The 15,639-nt window shown below is 41.3% G+C and overlaps 1 protein-coding gene across 2 annotated transcripts in view; it reads right to left on the reverse strand.

Moving 5' to 3' along the window:
- LOC140476119 (latent-transforming growth factor beta-binding protein 2-like) overlaps window positions 1–15,639 on the reverse strand; it is a 469,839-nt gene that overhangs the window by 19,139 nt on the left and 435,061 nt on the right. For both annotated transcript variants that reach the window (XM_072568220.1, XM_072568221.1), the window contains exons 31-34: window positions 13,619–13,747; window positions 12,698–12,838; window positions 9,193–9,363; window positions 5,724–6,152 (exon numbers count right to left, since the gene is read on the reverse strand). In XM_072568220.1, coding sequence (XP_072424321.1) covers window positions 5,724–6,152; window positions 9,193–9,363; window positions 12,698–12,838; window positions 13,619–13,747 — 870 coding nt within the window. The remainder of the gene's footprint in view (window positions 1–5,723; window positions 6,153–9,192; window positions 9,364–12,697; window positions 12,839–13,618; window positions 13,748–15,639) is intronic.

A 15,639-nucleotide genomic window follows, 5' to 3' on the forward strand; every position in this document is an offset into this window, starting at 1 on the left:
CCCACATTCATCCACCTATCGCTTTTTGAGCTATCTCCCACCAACCCCAACCCCCTCCCATTTATCTCTCAGAGCTTCGGCCCACAAGCCTAATTCCTGATGAAGGGCTTATGCCCGAAATGTCGATTCTCCTGCTCCTCAGATGCTGCCTGACCAGAGGTATTTTTCCAGCACCACACACTCGACATGTAGTGATTCACCCCAGACACTAGATAACGTACACAAGGAGCATATAAAGACACATGAATATGAAGCAAAGTAGGCCATTTGGTCCCACATTCTATTCTATCTTGGCTGATCCATTGTTTTGTATTTCACAATCCCATCTACTCCTGACATTCTTTGATTCCCTTGCCTTAACAAGAACCTAGGTAAAAACAAGGACTGCAGATGTTGGAAACCAGTGTCGAGATTAGAGTGGGGCTGGAAAAGCACAGCAGGTCAGGCAGCATCCGAGGAGGAGGGAAATCGATGTTTCGTGCAAAAGCCCTTCATCAGGAATAGAGGCAGGGTGCCCGCAGAGTGGAGAGATAATTGAGAGGGGGGGTGGGGGTGGGGAGAAAGTAGCATAGAGTACAATAGGTGAATGGGGGTTGGGGATGGAGGTGATAGGTCAGAGAGGAGGGTGGAGTGAATAGGTAGAAAGGAGGATAGGCAGGTAGGACAGGTCATGGGGATGGTGCTGAGCTGGAAGGTTGGAACTGGGGTGAGGTGGGGGAAGGGAAAATGAGGAAACTAGTGAAGTCCATATTGATGCCCTGGGTTGAAGTGTTCCGAGGCAGAAGATGAGGCATTCTTCCTCCAAGCTTTGGGTGGTGAGGGAGCGACGGTGGAGGAGGCCCAGGACCTCCATGTTCTCGGCAAAGTGGGAGGAGGAGTTGAAATGTTGGGTCACAGGACAGTGGGGTTGATTGGTGCGGGTGTCCCGGAGATGTTCCCTAAAGCGCTCTGCTAGGAGGCGTCCAGTCTCCCCAATATACAGGAGACCACATCGGGAGCAATGGATACAATAAATGATATTGGTGGATGTGCAGGTGAAACTTTGATGGATGTGAAAGGCTCCTTTGGGGCCTTGGATGGAGGTGAGGGGGGAGGTGTGGGCGCAGGTTTTACAGTTCCTGCGGTGGCAGGGGAAAGGTGCCAGGATGGGAGGGTGGGTTGTAGGGGGGTGTGGACCTGACCAGGTAGTCACAGAGGGAACGGTCTTTGCGGAAGGCGGAAAGGGGTGGGGAGGGAAATATATCCCTGGTGGTGGGGTCTGTTTGGAGGTGGCGGAAATGTTGTCCGATGATGTGGTTTATGTGAAGGTTGGTCCTCTTGGGAGCAGATACGGGAGGGCCAGGAGGACCAGTTCTACCACAGAACACACCAGATGGCCTCCTTCTTTAGAGACCGCAATTTCCCTTCCCACATGGTTAAAGAAGCCCTCCAACACATCTCGTCCACATCCCGCACCTCTGCCCTCAGACCCCACCCCTCCAACCGTAACAAGGACAGAAAGCCCCTGGTGCTCACCTTTCACCCTACCAACCTTCGCATAAACCAAATCATCCGCCGACATTTCCGCCACCTCCAAACAGACCCCACCACCAGGGATATATTTCCCTCCCCACCCCTTTCTGCCTTCCGCAAAGACCGTTCCCTCTGTGACTACATGGTCAGGTCTACATCCCCCAACAACCCACCCTCCCGTCCTGGCACCTTCCCCTGCCACCGCAGGAATTGCAAAACCTGTGCCCACACCTCTTCCCTCACCTCCATCCAAGGCCCCAAAGGACCCTTCCACATCCATCAAAGTTTTACCTGCATATCCACCAATATCATTTATTGTATCCGTTGCTCCCGATGCGGTCTCCTCTACATTGGGGAGACTGGGCGCCTCCTAGCAGAGCGCTTTAGGGAACATCTCTGGGACACCTGCACCAATCAACCCCACCGCCCCGTGGCCCAACATTTCAACTCCCCCTCCCACTCTGCCGAGGACATGAAGGTCCTGGGCCTCCTTCACCGCTGCTCCCTCACCACCAGACGCCTGGAGGAAGAACGCCTCATCTTCCGCCTCAGAACACTTCAACCCCAGGGCTTCAATGTGGACTTCACCAGTTTCCTAATTTTCCCTTCCCCCACTTCACCCCAGTTCCAACTTCCAGCTCAGTACTGTCCCCATGACCTGTCCTACCTGCCTATCTTCTTTTCCACCTATCTACTCCACCCTCCTCTCTGACCTATCACCTCCATCCCCACCCCCATTCACCCATTGTACTCTTTGCTACCTTCCCCCACCCTCCTCCTTGACCTATCACCTCCATCCCCACCCCCATTCACCCATTGTACTCTTATCTACTTTCCCCCACCCTCCTCTCTGACCTATCACTTACATCTCCACCCCAATTCACCTATTGTACTCAATACTACTTTCTCCCCACCCCCCACCACCCTCTCATTTATCTCTCCACTCTGCAGGCACCCTGCCTCTATTCCTGATGAAGGGCTTTTGCCCAAAACATTGACTTTTCTTAACAAGAACCTAACCAACCTTGAACATATTGAATAACTCTGCCTTCTGAGGAAAAGTACCAAACTCTTACAAACCTGGTGACAGAAACAAACTTCTTCTCATCTCTGTCTGGAAACAGCGTCCCCTAATTTTTTAACCATGTTCCCCAGTTTCAACTCACCCACAAGAGGAAATATCATTTCCACACCCACCTGGTCAAGGCTGTTCAGGATCTTACACGCCTCAATTAAATCACTTCTTAACAAGAACCTAACCAACCTTGAACATATTCAATAACTCTGCCTTCTGAGGAAAAGTACCAAACTCTTACAACCCTGGTGAGAGAAACAAACTTCTTCTCATCTCTGTCTGGAAACAGCGTCCCCTAATTTTTTAACCATGTTCCCCAGTTTCAACTCACCCACAAGAGGAAATATCATTTCCACACCCACCTGGTCAAGGCTGTTCAGGATCTTACACGCCTCAATTAAATCACTCCTCTCTCTTCTCCACAACCCAATCTGTCCAACATTGTTCACAAGACAATCCTTCCTTTAAGAAGGAGACCAAAGTTGTACATAGTATTCAAGGTCTGGCTCATCAATCCCTTTTATAACTGGAGCAAATTTCCTTCTGATCATGTTCTATTCCTCTCACAATACAACATAGAATTCTTCTCAAATAATTGCTGTACCCATATGGTAACTTTGAGTGACTTGTGTACTCGAACATTCGGCTCCCTCTGCAGCTCAGAATTCTGCTGATGTACTCCCTGAGGTAATCTGTTCTTAATTCTTTCTGCCAAAGTGAACAATTTTATACTTATTCTTCCCAAATTGCTTACTGACTTAAGTTACCTATCGTGGTTTCCAAACTCATAATGCCCTCTTTACAACATAGTTTCTCAACTATCTTTGTGTCATCTTAAAACTTAGGTACTGAGCCTTTGCTTTTCTCATTTAAGTCATTGAGATAAATTGCAAAAGTTTGAGCCCCCAGCATAGATCCCTCCCAATATTCTGCCAATCGGAAAAAAAGATCCATTTACACATCCTCTCTATTTTCTGCCAGCTAGCCAATCTTCTAACCGTGCTGGTATGTTATTCCCTCCACCATATTCTATTTTACTTTTGTAACAAATGTTTTCTCGCAAACATAATTTACCTCCGTTAGCCATAGCTCATGTCATTCTTTCAAAGATCTCCAATTAATAAGTTAATATGACTTCTATTTCATAAAACCACACTGACACTTCATGGTTGTCTTGATTTCTTTCGAAAATGCACCTTCTTAATAATCAATTCTAACACCTTCCCTGTGGCAGTTGTCAACTCAACTGGTCTATAGTTTCGCGTTTTCTGTCTCCTTTGGATGGGCCTTTTTCAGAATTTAACAAATTTTGGAACATCAATACCAAAGCGTCTGCTTCTTTCATAGCCACCTCTTTTAGGACCCTCGGATGAAGTCATTAAGAGCCAGGGTCTTGATAGCCTGCGGTTCCATTGTTTTGCTCAGTAATTTTCCCTGGTGATTGTAGTTTCACCAGGTTCCTCTCTTACTTCCACTTCCCAATTTGCAGCTTTTTTACAGCATATAAATGATTTATACGCGTGTCTACTGAAGTGTTCTGACAATCCTGCTGCTACTGTGACCACTCAAGTTATATCTATAATAACCTATCAGAAATAATAAGTGACATGCCTGGTGAGGGATAAAGGAAATTAACTGCAGCAAATAAAATAATTAAAGCAGGTATCAGACTTGGAAATATATCACTGCTCCTTCACGGTGTCAAAATCCTCGAACACTTTCTCTAACGACATTGTAAGTGAATCACATGACTGCAACGGTTCAAGAAGGAAGCTGACCACAACAATAAATAAAGTCTGGCCTTGCCTATAATGTATTATCAAATACATAATGTAGTGTCTGCGATTTACGTGTATTTTTAATATTATTTATTGTAAGTTTGGGTTTTTGGTTTTAAAATCAGTAACATACGGGTTTTCTGTATGTCTGAAGTTAATAATTAACTTGGAGGTATTTCAGTGGCCATGGTGATTTCTTTTGAAATATTTTTAGAATCTGAGGTTCAGAATTAATGGTGTTTTGTATACGTTGATAGGGATATATGACCGAACAAGACAATCAAGTTCCAGTTTCCAAGGTGAGGAGAGGTTTTATTTTAAGGCAAACACCCATAGCTTAGAGAGAGAATTATTTTCAGTCTTATTCTGATTTTAGATAGCCCTGTGAAGTCCTTGGATGAAGATGGGTAGATAGTCCAGTGATCCTGAGAAGGGAAGGATATAATTAGATTAACTTAGAGTGGAGAATTAGTGTTAGTTCCAGACCAAAAATGTTGGGATAGAATCCTGAAGAGGATAAAGCTGAGTATGTTTAAACTCAGATGTATAAAAGCTCCAAGAATAAGCTGCCTACAGGTCTAGTCTATAAGTTAACAGTCACAGTTAAATCTGTTGAAGGATTAGAGAGGGAGCTTCTGGTGTGAATACTGTAGAAGTGAAGCATTTGGGTACAATTCAAGGTGTGTTTCTGGGTACAATATCATGGCTGTATTTTGGGTACTGCACAAAAGCTGCTGTTTTCTATATGTAAAGGAACATTTTGGGATTAATAGGATTATATTTTTACTGCATGTTTAAAAATCTTAAAAGGTTTGTTTTTAGTCGATAATTTGGTTTATTCTATTTTGTTTTCATTTCTTTTGTTAATAAACTTTTGTTTTATTGTTAAAGTAAAATTGGCAGCATTGCAAGTTTATATTTCAGCAAGAGACCACTTTGTTAAAACCAAAACAAAACGAAGTCAGCTTTCATTTTGGGATCTGACTTGTCCAGTATTAGCATCATCTGGGATCATTAAATAAGTAAAAAATATAATTTGATCAATCCAACATATGCAGTCTAAGTAAAGACAAATAATCAAAGGCATAGGCAGTCCCTTCATGGTAAATCCATTTCATGTCATCTCAATCACAATGGAGCACTTTATGAGTAAAATAACCATTCAATTTGAACTTGCATATGTACACAAAATATTTTCTATCTACATATCTTGAAGTAGAACTTTGGGTTTCTTTTTGTCATTCTTTTAAAAGTCATACATGTGTCTGGAGAATAAGCATATATTGTGAAATAACTTTAGCTACTAATACGCAAGGTGAAAGTCTCATTATAATAAAGAAAACTGAATCACAGCTTACCATTCTCACTGCTACTAAACAATGGGATTCTTCCAGGCTCCCGAGGACGGTACTGTGGAATCCGTAAATATCCCGTAGAACTATACTCAGATCCAGGTTGTGAATTTCTTGGTCCATATGCTTCACCATATTGAGGTTCTACTGGGCCATATTGACGAGCTGGATAAGGATCTCTCAGTTCATACCTCGAGTCGGGTTGCGGATCTCTCTGTCTCAGATAGGGATCTCCCAATCCATATTCTAGCCCCTGTTGGGAATCATATGGTCTATATTCAGGCTGAACGTAATTGTCATATGATCCAATTCCAGGTTGGAAATCCTGACCATAGGGTGGTATTTCTGGGCCATATTCATAACCAGGTCTATCCCGGAGCCCAGTTGATCCATCGCCAAATATCCTAGGAATATTACAAAGCTGTGCAAAATCAACTGTAATGGTACAGAAAGAAAATCAATAAATTAAATTAGCAAATGAAAGAATAATCAGATGCCATTAAAATGCATACAATCCATTATTATGTTGATTGATTCTCAATGTTTCATTCTTTGAAAATGTGGCTCAATAATAACACCTGCTATAAGTATGTGTGGCACTGGTGAGTTTTTGAGTCTTATGTTGACTGAATACATAACCTGATTTTACATTTAGACCAACCTGTTAAACATACTGTATATACTCAAGTAAAAGTTGATCTCATGTCAAAGTCGAACCTCGATTCCTGGCCAAACAATCTGGTATTTTCCATCTAGCTCGTGTAAAAGTCAACCTTACTTCTTCACAGATAGTAATCAACATTTGCGAGTCAAGGTATTATCCTGTACACAAACGTTATGACGAGGAAATAAATATTGCTTTTTGTGCTATTATGTGTTTTGATGTACAATTCACACCAACATTAGGCTACGAATTTCTGAAGTTCATTATTGAACGAGCACTATAGTTAGTATAATGAGTGTGATACAAAGTTTATCACACAATCATTTCCTATATAAGATAGGCGTATATGCATTTATTTCCAAAATTACTGTGCAGCTGTTGATTATTTCTCGCAGCTACAATGATTGGCGAGATTGCATGAGAGTCAAATGTCTGATAACTTATTCTTATCAGAAATAAAAGCTTAGAATGTTAGTTTGAAACAACAGTAAATGAGAGAAAAAGGAGGGAAGCAGAAGAATTTGGCATAAAAGTTTTGGATGCATCAGGTGACACCTTCCTTTGTGTGTAGTTCAGCTGAGCTCAGTTCCCTTACAGCACTTGTGGAATTACCATAATTCATTGTGTATGAATTTCAGCCCCTCAAATGTAGTATCCATGTAATAGCTGACCCCATAAATTTAACCTTAAAAATAGTCTAAAAAAGTTGACTATTACAGGAGTATTTCTGGGCCACTTTCATAACCAGGTCTATCCCAGAGCCCAGTTGATCCATTGCCTAGGAATATTTCAAAGCTGTGTAAAATCAATTGCAATGATACTTTTACATGAGTATATACAGTAATTATTCTATCAGCTCACATATTTCCTTCCTTAAGCCTTGTTCCCATTTGTCATTCTAATCATAGTTTTTCTTAAATAAAAGATCAACTGATGTTTTAAACCACTAGATATTTATGATTATTATCTGTGTTTTAGAAATATTTGCAAAGTTAAACATGTTAAGTTTTTTTATTTTTTTAACTTTCCAGCCTTTATATTCTATGTGTGGATTTATTTTTCTGTGTTTAAGATGGCATTAGAAAGTGGCAACACTATACAACACTGCTCACTATATTTTGTACCAAAATACGTGTGATAATAAATTTTAAAAATCAAATAAACTAAATTAAATATTGTACTTACACAGTGAAGATTCAGAAAGAGGAGACTGAGATAAATATAGGTGAGAGACTTAGTGTCAATTGTCTTTTAAGATGACATATGGAATGTTGAAAGAAAATAGAACACAACACTTGAGTTTTGGTTATAGATGTAGGAATGTAAATATCCTGATTAGATTAGATTTCTTACAGTGTGGAAACAGGCTGTTTGGCCCAACAAGCCCACACCGACCCTCCGAAGAGTAACCCACCCAGACCCATTCCCCCTGAATGATGCACCTAACACTATGGGCAATTTAGCATGGCCAATTCACCTGACCTACACATCTTTGGACTGTGGGAGGAAACTGGAGCGCCCTGCAGACACAGGGAGAATGTGCAAACTCCACAGACAGTTGCCCGAGGCAGGAATCGAACCCGGGTCCCTGGTGCTGTGAGGCAGCAGTGCTAACCACTGAGCCACCGTGCTGCCCCAAACTGACCCCAATGGGACAGAGTAAGACAGACAGAAAGAGAACCTTTAGCTTCACCTATGTGATAGCAACAGGATGTTTGGGCAGCTACAATCAATGTTATTTCTAATCCACTGGCAAGTTGACTGGTCCAAATTTTAACTTGTTCAACTGAGCAGCTGGTTTGATGGTAATTCTTGAGGGTAGAAGGAATCCTCTTTGCATTTGAATATTGAATTCTGATGATGTCATTGCAATTAGATTGTAAGGTTAATTTGTGAGTTGGATCAGCAAGTTGCTGTTGTTTCCAGCTCAGTGTAAGGGAAGCAGAGAAACTGGCCTAATAAAGGCCCCAAAATGTTAACTTAGGGGTTGGCTGGTCAGCCATAATCCCATAGAATAATGGAGCAGGCTTGAAGGGCCAAATGGCTTGCATCTACTCCAACTTTCTACGTTTTAAAACTGTTCTTATGGTACCAGGAGTACTCCACTCAGCCATAATGGGTTTTCCCTGCTGCTAACCCTCTTCCCTTCTAATGCAATAACCTCCAAGACAACTGCAGAAATTGAACCTGTCACCTACAGAACTGGCGCTTGATTTTCAGGTACTCAATGTTGATGTTTTAGTCCAAATGGAGACCACTCGCAAAGTCAACTTCCCTCTAATTGTGCGTTACCACTGATATGCGTTTTCCCACAATACTGGGAGGTCAGGCCTTCAGTATGTACCTACATATTGTCCTGGCAATTTGAAATCAGCGATTAAGAATGGGATTCATTATGCTAACAGAGCTGCTCACATTTTCAGCACAAATTTGGCTCATTCAAATTGTCAAGAGAGCGGTCAAGAAAACTGTTAACATAAATGCCAAAGGGACTTGTTAAATAAAGCTGTTGAGCATTACAAACCCTTTCTTGTAACAAATGGAAATGTTTCTGTGGTGTCACAAGAAAAGCAGTGCTTGTTATTTGATTCTGTTGACATAAACCTGCAAGTTATAAATGCAGGATTAGTGCTATATGACTGATTTCACAACATGCCATTTCAATATTTGATTGGCTGTCTAAGCGGTTATAAATGCTTTGGGACAACAAATTCCAAGTTTTTTTTAATAGAGTCACAGAGCCATATAGCACAGAAAAGTGTGTATTTGACATTTAGATTCAATGCAGGTATTAAGTCATTAACATCTTACCTGATGTTCTGGAGGGGCAGAAAGCACATTGTAGGCCCCAGGCCTCTCCATACAAGCAGCAGCATTCAGTGTATGTTGTTGATCTGGTCCTCAAAGGCTTACTACAGATGTCATCCTCAGTCACTGCTTGCCAGCATATATCCAGATATGTATCTACCTCTTCAGAGTTAACTAGTGAACAGAATTAATATCCATAGGGTTATCTTCAAAACAGATAAAAAATGGTTATCAGGTTACTGTTGTACACACAAAACATATCTCTGAAGTTTCATGCCGCTACTGAGGTTTTGTAAGTGCAGTTAATGTCAGAGCATTGAAGTGTCCTGCCTCGAATTTTCCATGAAGGGGATTTAAAAGCACAGGCAACATATTTATTCAGCAATATTTCAATTAATTTCCTCAGCCCCTTGTTAGTTACGGTCAGGCATCCCAATTTTAAAAAAGGACCATTGAAAGAGAAATAAATGATTGATTATGATATAGGTTATGATATCTATATCAGCAGTTCCCCAACTGTGGATTCAATCCCAGTGGGCTCAAGGGATGAGCAATTGGGGTTGCAAACTCCAAGACAGCATTGGTGATTGCAGAGCCAAGACTCCGATTTAACCATCCTTAGTGCTGGGAGGACCCTTTAAGCGTATGTGTGTGTGTGTGTTTTTTTTTTCACTGTTAGGCATAATTTAAGGAAGTCAGTTTGATTACTGGCAACAAAACAATCTGTTCAATGGTAGGTGGCTGAAATTTTCTTGACCCTCACCCCTTCAGTTTGAGCTCCTCCCACACTCCATTGAGCAAATCTTCATAGAATTGTAGAAACCCTGCAGTGTGGAAACAGGCCCCTCGGCCCAACAAGTCCACACCGACCCTCCTAAGAGTATCCCACCTAAACTCACTCCCCATTACTCTACATTTGCCCCTGACTAATGCACCTAACCTACACAATCCTGAACACTATGGCAATTTAGCATGGCCCAATTCACCTAACCTGCACACCTTTGGATTGTGGGAGGGGCACCCAGAGGAAACCCATGCAGACACAGGGAGAATGTGCAAATTTCACACAGACAGTCACCCGAGGATAGAATCAAACCCAGATCCCTGCTGCTGTGCCGCAGCAGTGTTAACTACTAAGCCACCGCTGTTCAGTTCAACAACTGTTCATCTCCACTTTGTGTAACAATTATTCTCCCTCCTTACTCCTTCCCAGTTAACAACTCTTCCCATCACTCAATTTTCCTTGTGTGGGGTCACATCATTTGTGGGAGTTTGGCAAGAACTGGTCTACAGCAGGATAGCCAGGGACGCATTTTCAGTTGAGAACATGACAAACATTGATGGGAGAATAGCAATGAGGAAAGTTTGTAAGTTCTTTATAATATTTAAGGGATCGGTAACGTTTAGTTTAGAAAATGCTTGTAAAGGACCCTTCTAACAGTTTTCATCAATTCAAAATAAATCAATTGTAATGTTATTGGATGATAATGCTCACTTGTTCATGTGACTGGTGGCCCTTAGCTTGGAAGGATGGAAGTTAAAATGGAATCTGGAAAGGAGAACTGCAGACAGAAAAGCTGCAGCAGAGGGGAGAATAGAGAATGCACATTTAAAAGAAGCTGAGTTTTAAAAATAAGCTTAGATATATCATAAAGTCAAAGATAGGGCTAGAGCAACGATTGCACTTGAGATTTGCCAGAGTTGACTGCTGTTGGATGATATTTATGAAAGGAGTTTTATAAAGGAGTCTTTGGGAAATGTGTATTATCAAGACTTGAATGAACCTAGCTGAGAGGACATTCTACAGAGGTGTTCCACTTCGATGACATGGAGATGCCGGTGTTGGACTGGGGTGTACAAAGTTAAAAATCACACAACACCAGGTTTTGGTCCAACAGGTTTATTTGGAAGCAGCAGCTTTTGGAGCGCTGCTCCTTCCTCAGGTGGTTTAGATGACAACTCTCTCCGAATGCCTGGTGCTGAATGCAGTTTGACAGCCGAAGTACTTCCAGAGAAAAATGAAAGGTTCAGTGAACTGACATCGAGTTGGGAAGACTGTGAAATTACAAGTGGTGCCAAATATTTGTGGGGGTAATGTGAAGGCTTGTCGTATTGGCTCAGCCAGCATTTATTGTCCATCCTTAGTTGCTCAGAGGGCATTTAAGAATCAACCACATTGCTGTGGGCTTGGAGTCACATATAGGCCAGATCGAGGAAGGACGGCAAATTTCCTCCCCTGAAGGACTTGAATGAACTAATTTTCTTTTCCATCAATCGTTACATAGTTATCATTAGGCCAGTGTTTTGTTCCATTATGAAGCAAACTGTGTGACCGATATTGATGTTGATCTTTTTTGTGCTGTACGTTTGGGTTCTTGGTTTTTGCGTTCTTAACATTTGGGTTTTCTGTCAGTCTGATGTTAATTTACTTGCAAGTATCATGTAGCTACGGTGATTTCTTTTAAAACCGTTTTTGATGCCTGGCCTAGAATAAAAGGTAGCCATGATTTGGAGGTGCCGGTGTTGGACTGGGGTGTACAAAGTTAAAAATCATAAAGCACCAGTTTATAGTCTAACAGGTTTATTTGGAAGCACTAGCTTTCGGAGCGCTGCTCCTTCATCAGGTGGTTGTGGAGTATAAGATCGTAAGGCGCTGAATTTATAGCAAAAGTTTACAGTGTGATGTAACTGAAATTATATATTGAAAAAGACCAGGATTGTTTGTTAAGTCTCTCATCTTTTAGAATGACCATGTTGGTTTCAACTGAACCAACAATTATGATTTTATACTCCACAACTACGCGATGAAGGAGCAGCGCTCCGAAAGCTAGTGCTTCCGAATAAACTTGGACTATAACCTGGTGTTGTGTGATTTTTAACCTAGAATAAATGGGTTTTTGTGCACCGCTAATGGATTTTTATTTTCTAAATACTGTTTTGTGACATGAAAAGGTAAATACAAATGGTAAAAATTTAATTTGTTTTAAGCTTAAGAGAAAAACCCCCCTCTTAGAGATGGAGGCTTATGGGTTTAGTTTGACTTTGAGATTTGAGCAGTCATAGAATCACAGAATCCCTACAGTGTAGAAGCAGGCCAATTGGCTCCTCAAGTCCACACCAATCCTCTGAAGAGCATCCCTTTCAGAACCTCCCCCCTTTACCCTATCCATGTAATCCTGCATTTCCTGTGGCTAACCCATCTAGCCTACACATCCCTGAACACTACGGGGTAATGTAGCATGGCCAATCCACACTGACTTGCACACCTTTGGATTGGGAGGAAACCAGAGCACCAAAGCGAAACCCACACAGATACAGAGTGAATGTGCAAACTCCGCACAGTCACCCGAAGCTGGAATCGAACCCGGGTCCCTGGCAGAGTGAGGCAGCAATGCTAACTAATGAGCCACCATGCCACCCTTTGAAGAGGGCAATGGATCAGCTTAAATTTCTTGCGAATATAGAATTATCAATACATAGTAGAAATAGCTTCAAAACTTATATTTACCTCCTAATTCTGTGCCATTTATACATTTTTTACGGGTTACATCCAGTGTAAGTGGTGGGCTGCAGAAACAGTTAAAAGATCCTGGTGTATTGACACACTCTCCATTCACACATGTATTTTCATCTTGACACTCATCAATATCTAAAGAAATAATGACAAAAAAAGGGGGACAAATATGTCATTTCTTTCGATTAATACATGAACATGTACCCACCTCTACAAGTAATTGAGCAACTTCCCCGAGTAATAATGCTGATTGAAAATCATTGATACAATTATCTTGCGGTGCAATGGTAGTGTTGCTATCTCTGGACTAGGAGACCAGTGTTTTAAGTCCCACCTACTTCAGAGGTGGGTAATAACATCCCTGAACAGATTGAACATAAAATACGCCTTTAATTGTTTTATCAGTTTTGCTTTACATTGTTAATATGAAAGTATTAAATGCAAATGCGATATGCAAGTAATGTGTGTGCATTCTTCAAAATGTAGGTGCCTCATTTCTATAATTTTACCTCCAAATAGAAAACATTCTACTGAAATTGAATATTCTCAAAATTGGAAGGCCAACTTAGTGCGTATATATTCCTAGCAATAAGCAACACTCAGAGATAGTACTGCAGCTGCAGAACCTGTGATTTTGAACTCTATAATGAATGAAGATATACGTTGTACACCCATCAGTGAACACCAAGAGCACACAGTGATTGTTGTTTCCCAGTAGGTTGGAGGAATCAATACTAATATTTAGCACACGATTTCTATGAGGAAGCTTGTTTGAAATCAGAACTCTTGGACGTTCAATAGGCTTATAAAAGAGAAACCAGCCATTTACTAATTGCTTACTGGGCAAGCATAGTTTTAAATAAACATTCATTGTAGATATACATTCTTTTCATCCTGCTAATAGCTCAAACTTACCAACACATTCCAGTCGTACATTGTTATAGTAATATCCAGTGTCACAGTAACAGGCGTAGTCACCTATATTATTTACACAATGCCCATTCTTGCAAATTTCTGATCCAAACATTGTACATTCATCTGCATCTACAGTTGGGAAGTGAAACACATTTATTTCAGAGATATTTGATAAACAGTTCCACTATTTTGGTGAAGTGTTACAATGTCAGCTGATGGTAAGAGACAATTTAGCTCCCAAAATGAAACTTGACTCAATAGATCATAAGTTTAATTTTTGTAGATGGGTATTGTGAGTCACTGGTTGCATTCACATGAGATTGTCAATGTTCTTTAAGAAAATAACACCAGTTTATTGCACAAAAGGGAAAAAAATGGAAGTTTAAACATGTGATATGTTTTAGAAAGATCTCACCCATCATCATCAAAAAAACAATTCAACCTGCTTCCTAGGTTTTCATGTATTTGATATCAGGGAAGCATCACTTGTAACTTAACTCTGCAAATTCTTAGACAACTGACTTTTTCAGTTTTGTTGGCCAAGAGGCATCTTTCCAGATGCTTAAACCTCTTTTCAGTCCTTACAACTTGAAAACTTCAACACACACCCTCATAGTTTGGAAACTTCACAACTGGACCTGATCAGGTCTACCCTAGAACTCTGTGGGAAGCAAGAGAAGTGATTGCTGGGCCTCTTGCTGAGATATTTGTATCATTGATAGTCACAGGTGAGGTGCCAGGAGACTGGAGGTTGACTAACATGGTGCCACTGTTTAAGAAGGGACAAACCAGGGAACTATAGACCAGTGAGCCTGACGTCGATGGTGGGCAAGTTGTTGGAGGGAATCCTGAGGGATAGGATGTACATGTATTTGGAAAGGCAAGGACTGATTAGGGATAGTCAACATGGCTTTGTGCATGGGAAATCATGTCTCACAAACTTGATTGATTTTTTTGAAGAAGTAACAAAGAGGATTGATGAGGTCAGAGGGGGAGATGTGATCTATACGGACTTCAATAAGGAGTTCGACAAGGTTCCCCAAGGGAGACTAGTTAACAAAGTTAGGTCTCATGGAATACAGGGAGAACTAGCCACTTGGATACAGAATCCAAAGATGTGCAGATTAGGTGGATTGGCCATGCTAAATTGCCCATACTGTTAGATGCATTAGTCAGAAGGAAATGGGTCTGGCTGAGTGACTCTTTGGAGGGTCGTTGTGAACTTGTTGGGCCAAATGGCCTGTTTCCATACTGTAGGGAATCTAAGCATCTAAAGAACTGGCTCATAGGTAGAAGACAGAGGGTGGCGGTGGAGGGTTGTTTTTCAGACTGGAGGCCTGTGACTAGTGGAGTGCCACAAGGATCGGTGCTGGGTCCATTGCTTTTCATCATTTATATAAATGATTTGGATGTGACCAAAAGAGTCATAGTTAGTAAATTTGCAGATGACACCAAAAGTGGAGGTGTAGTGGACAGCAAAGAAGGTTACTTCAGATTACAATAGGATCTTGATCAGATGGGCCAAATAGGGCTGAGAAGTGACAGATGGAATTTAATTTAGATAAATGTAAGGTGCTGCATTTTGGGAAAGCAAATCTTAGCAGGACTTATACACTTCATGGTAAGGTCCTAGGGAGTGTTGCTGAACAAAGAGACCTTGGAATGCAGGTTCATAGCTCCTTGAAAGTGAAGTCACAGATAGATAGGATAGTGATGAAGGTGTTAGGTATGCTTTCCTTTATTGATCAGAGTACTGAGTACAAGAATTGGCTGTACAGGATATTGGTTAGACCACTGTTGGAATATTGCGTGCAATTCTGGTCTCCTTTCTATTGGAAAGATGTTGTGAAACTTGAAAGGGTTCAGAAAAGATTTACAAGGATATTGCCATGGTTGGAGTATTTGAGCTGTAGGGTGAGGTTGAATAGGCTGGGGCTGTTTTCCCTGGAGAGTCGGAGGCTGAGGGGTGACCTTATGGAGGTTTATAAAATCATGAGGGGCATGGATAGGATAAATAGACA

This window comes from Chiloscyllium punctatum, chromosome 4, assembly GCF_047496795.1.
Source record: "Chiloscyllium punctatum isolate Juve2018m chromosome 4, sChiPun1.3, whole genome shotgun sequence".
In the NCBI taxonomy this organism is placed as follows: Eukaryota; Metazoa; Chordata; class Chondrichthyes; order Orectolobiformes; family Hemiscylliidae; genus Chiloscyllium; species Chiloscyllium punctatum.